This window comes from Lipotes vexillifer, unplaced genomic scaffold (assembly GCF_000442215.2).
Source record: "Lipotes vexillifer unplaced genomic scaffold, Lipotes_vexillifer_v1.1 scaffold402, whole genome shotgun sequence".
Taxonomy (NCBI): domain Eukaryota; kingdom Metazoa; phylum Chordata; class Mammalia; order Artiodactyla; family Lipotidae; genus Lipotes; species Lipotes vexillifer.
This window is the reverse complement of record NW_006798409.1, coordinates 3,111,329-3,115,298: the sequence shown is the minus strand read 5'-3', so window position 1 is coordinate 3,115,298 and position 3,970 is coordinate 3,111,329. Positions and strand designations below refer to the sequence as shown.

Genomic DNA, 3,970 nt, shown 5'->3' with positions numbered 1-3,970 from the left:
TTCCCTGGATTGCCACATGGCTAACTCTCACTTTTCGTGTCTGTGCTTACAACTCATCCCTCAGCGAGGCACCACCTGACCGCTGTACTTAATGATGGCAACCTCCTCCCACTTTTTATGCTCCTTTCTGGCTTAATTTCTCCCCATGGCACACATTATCATCTGACATTCTGCATGTTTAATTATTTAATTTGTCCATTGGCAATCTCCCCCTAGCAGAATGAAACCTGTGAAAGCAGGAAGTTGGGGGCTGTTTTGCTCCTCCCTTGCCTGTAATAGTGGCTGGCACATGGTAAGTACGCAAGAAAAATTTGCAGAATTTATTTCTGGTTGTGGGTACTATAGGATTCAAATCTTAAAGTCATTGCTTTTATATTTATATACACAGTTTCTAACCCTTCAAATAACTCTATAGAACAGGGATTTACAAAAATGATGTTGATAATAATGATAACAGCAGCAGCTAACAATGAATAAATACAGGTATCCCCACTTTCCGAAAGCTCGCTTTAAGCCATTTCGCTATTATGAAAGACCTACGTTAGTTAACTGTCTTCGGTAACCAAAGGAAATCTGGAGGATTTTTGCTTTTACTTAAAAAGCGCTCAGTGTTTGTTTTGCAGGGAGCCGTGATACAGGCGGTGGCCACCCAGAGCAGGGAGAGTGTGGCATGTCTGGGCTCCTTCTCCAGAGCTACACTCAGCATCTCGGCATCAAACTGCCACAGCTCTGAACTGTGTCGGTGAACATCTTGAGCTCAACCGAGTATCTTTATCAAATTGAGTGCATTATCTCAATTTATCTTGTGCATTGCTTAGTAAGATGTGCCCTAAGGTAATCGTTTCTTTGCTTTACGGCATTTCTGCTTACGAAAGGTTTCATAGGAATGGTCTCTACTTTTGGATTGTGGGAGAAGCCTGTACTTATTGTTCCTATGCATTCTTTTCAGTGCTCTGCATAAATTGTGGCAAGCAATCTTCACAACAGACATAAGAGGTAGCATAGTGAAGTCAACCCAGCGCGCCTGGGTTCAAATTCTAGCTTTATCATTTACTGGCTGTGTGACCTTGAGCACGTTACTTAAGCCCCGTGTGCCTCCGTATTCTCATCTGCAAAATGAGGACAGTAATGACAATCTCTATCTCACAGGACTGTCTTATGCTTCATAAGCATTTGATAAACATCACCACCCTTTCACAGATGAAGAATCTGAAGAACCAAAGAAGTTAACTCAACGGTCCTCCACAAAGCTAATCTGTGGAGGGGTCAGGATTTGAACTCAAGACATAATTTCTTCGCTCCATCGACTCCCCTGCCCAACAGCTTGGTTGGCTACACTGATGCAGTTAGGGTTCAGAAGCATTACCACTCCATCTTTCTGGTTTCCACAAAATCCTAAAAAGCTGTGGGCACCCACTTTTCTCCCTAATTCTCAAATCCTTTTGGGGAGACACATGGGGCCCACTGTGTGACTCTGGGAATATCGTGTCTCAGTAAACATCAGTTTCCTTATCTGTAAAATGGGACCTTATGGGGACTGATTGAGACCCAGGATGTAAAGTGCAGCTGACTTCTATAACCTGATTGCTGTCCCTCCCACAGGCTGCACCGGGGCCACACCAGATTACTCATTTCCAAACCCCACAATGTCTTCCCACTTCTTCCTTCTTATTGGTGAAGACAAAGTTCCTGGGAGAAAGCTCACTCTGACTCCCAGGGTTTTTTGTTTTTTTGTGGCCACGCTGCGGCGTGGCTCGCAGGATCTCAGTTCCCTGACCAGGGATGGAGCTCTGGCAGTGAGAGCACAGAGTCCGAACCACTGGACCCCCAGGGAATTCCCTAACTTTCCATTTTGATTTCTTGTCTCGACACTGGCTGCCCATGGCCCTTATCACACTGATAGAGAATTGTAGATTTACTCCTCTGTCTTGTCCACAAAACCATGACCTCCTTAAAGGCAGGGACCAAGTTGCATTCACTTTGCAATCTTGACTGGTACCGCATTTTAAAGATCTGTTGAGATTAAATCTTTCAGGCTCATGTCTGGCATACAGAACACTCTTAACAGACAAGAGTTCCCTCCAGGTTTTCTCGAAAAGAGACAAAGGTAGAAAGAATCACAGTTCCTGTGTGCACATTCTACAAACAAATGCAATAATTTCCTGTCCTTGAACACCAGAGAAAGGCCCTGGCCATCCATCAGGAAAGTACTTACTGAAGCCAAACTGGGAGCTTAAGAAAAGGACAAAGCCATAAATCGCTCTTTCTGGCAATGGCGACGGTGAATTTTCCACCATTTTCCCTGTGTCTTTAGATAATCTGTGGGAAAGAAACACAATCATCTGTCAGTGATTCACACCATTGGCCTATTATTATAACCTCACCGCTTTGCTATGGGCACAGCCTCTCCGCAGTTTTTTCCCCGCCTAAACCACTGCCAACGGGCAGCCTGCACACAGACCTCCAACACACACCTGCTTGCACACGTGCATACAAGCACCCACACCTCGTCTGTAGGCGCAACCAGCCCCCAAACCTCACACGCACGCGCACACAAGCACACGCGCCACAGCGCGCACCTCCCGCAGGGTAAGGTGGGGGGAGGCAAAGGGGGAGCAGGGGAGGGACTGACGCCACTCCAGCTCTGCAGGTTTCGCCTCCGTGCGAAAAGGGAAGGGCAAGCAGGGACAGGAGGCCCGCGCGGCCTCCTCAGGCCTGGGCCTCGGCGCCCGGGACCCGGACCTGCCCTCTCGTGGGGTCTGTTTCTCATTCGAGCCCGGGGACTGGGGTTGGCCCTCGACCTTGGGTCTTCCATGCACCCACTCCGGCCGCTCCCCACAGTTCGGCCACCTCCGTGCCGAATCCTCTGCGCAGGCGCGGACGAGGGAGCCGCAGGGGGGCGAGAGAGGGAAAACAGAGAAAGGCCGAGTCGCCAAGGCAACCCCTGCCCGGGCGCAGGCGCACCGTGACACTCGTCCCGCAGGAACGCGCGAGCGCGGGGGCGGGAGGGATCTGTCAGCTCTCCGCCGCTGGGGGCGGGGCGGCACGACAGCGCATGTGCATTGCGGCCCACGTGACGCGTCTGCAGCCTGCGCAGCTGGCCGCTCCTGCCCGCCCGCTGGCTGACGTGGAGGGCCTGAGGCGGCGGCGGTGGCGGCGGCCCGCGTCCGAGGCTCGCGGGCTGCGGGCCCCGGTGAGTGCACACCTGGCGCGCGGCAGGGCTTCCGGATGTGTCACCTTGTCGCGCTGCACCCGAGATGCCCGGGGAGAGGGGCCCTCCACACCCCCTCCGTGGGTGTGTGGTGAGTGTGGGTGTGTGCGCGTCGCCCCGCGTCGTTGGCCGTGGCGCCCGCGGTGTGTGTGCGCGGGTTGGGTGCTGGTGCAGAGCGGGAGTGTGTGGTCGCTTTTGTCGGCCTCAGTGGGTGTGTTTCCTTTGTTTGGTGTCCTCCTTCTTTAAGTGTGGCCCCCTCCGGGCTTCTGTGCGAAGGTGGGAGAAGCCCCTTTGTGTGCGCATCCCCCGGCCGCACGCGCACCCTCGCCCCAGTCGGTGCGCGGGTGACACCTTCGCTAGGCGGAGGGTCCGCCGGCCTGAGCGCGGGTGGGCACGGGCCCGTGTGTCCCCTCCCGGCTCCTTTGTGTCCGCGCTGGTTCTTCCCGGCGACGGCGTGGGCGCCCCGGCGGTGTGGGAGCCCCAGTTTGTGTCACTGCCTCTCTCCGGGGGTGCGCGTCCTCCGCGCGCGTGGCCGCGCCTCCTGTCGAGACCCCCGCCTGCAGCATCGCCCGCCCGGGGGTGCGTCCTCGCGTGTCCCCGCGCGCGCGTCGCGCCTGGGTCCTGTCGAGTGCGTGACCAGGTCGTCGCTCGCGAGTGTTCGTGAACGTTCTTGCACGCCTCTCCTCTGTCTTGTGTTCCCTACATCTGCGCCACCTGTGCCACCTGTTTTCGTGAGACTGGCTGCCGAGCGCGGGGGGG

At 54.6% G+C, this 3,970-nt stretch overlaps 2 protein-coding genes across 3 annotated transcripts in view; one reads left to right on the top strand and one right to left on the bottom strand.

Annotated features, from left to right (window-relative positions):
• PIGP (phosphatidylinositol glycan anchor biosynthesis class P) overlaps nt 1-2,872 on the bottom strand; it is a 10,947-nt gene extending 8,075 nt beyond the window's left edge. Inside the window, exons 1-2 of one of the 2 annotated variants that reach the window (XM_007470492.1) lie at nt 2,802-2,872; nt 2,216-2,319 (exon numbers count right to left, since the gene is read on the bottom strand). In XM_007470492.1, the coding sequence (XP_007470554.1) occupies nt 2,216-2,319; nt 2,802-2,815 (118 nt within the window). In that variant the 5' untranslated portion in view covers nt 2,816-2,872. Of the gene's footprint in view, nt 1-2,215; nt 2,343-2,801 lie in introns of those variants that run through there. The other variant, XM_007470491.1, reaches the window with a different exon arrangement.
• Nucleotides 2,873-3,127: 255 nt separating this feature from the next.
• Nucleotides 3,128-3,970, top strand: part of TTC3 (tetratricopeptide repeat domain 3) — a 140,983-nt gene continuing 140,140 nt past the window's right edge. Inside the window, exon 1 of the mRNA XM_007470490.1 lies at nt 3,128-3,302. The gene's annotated coding sequence lies outside the window, so the exon portion shown is untranslated. The remainder of the gene's footprint in view (nt 3,303-3,970) is intronic.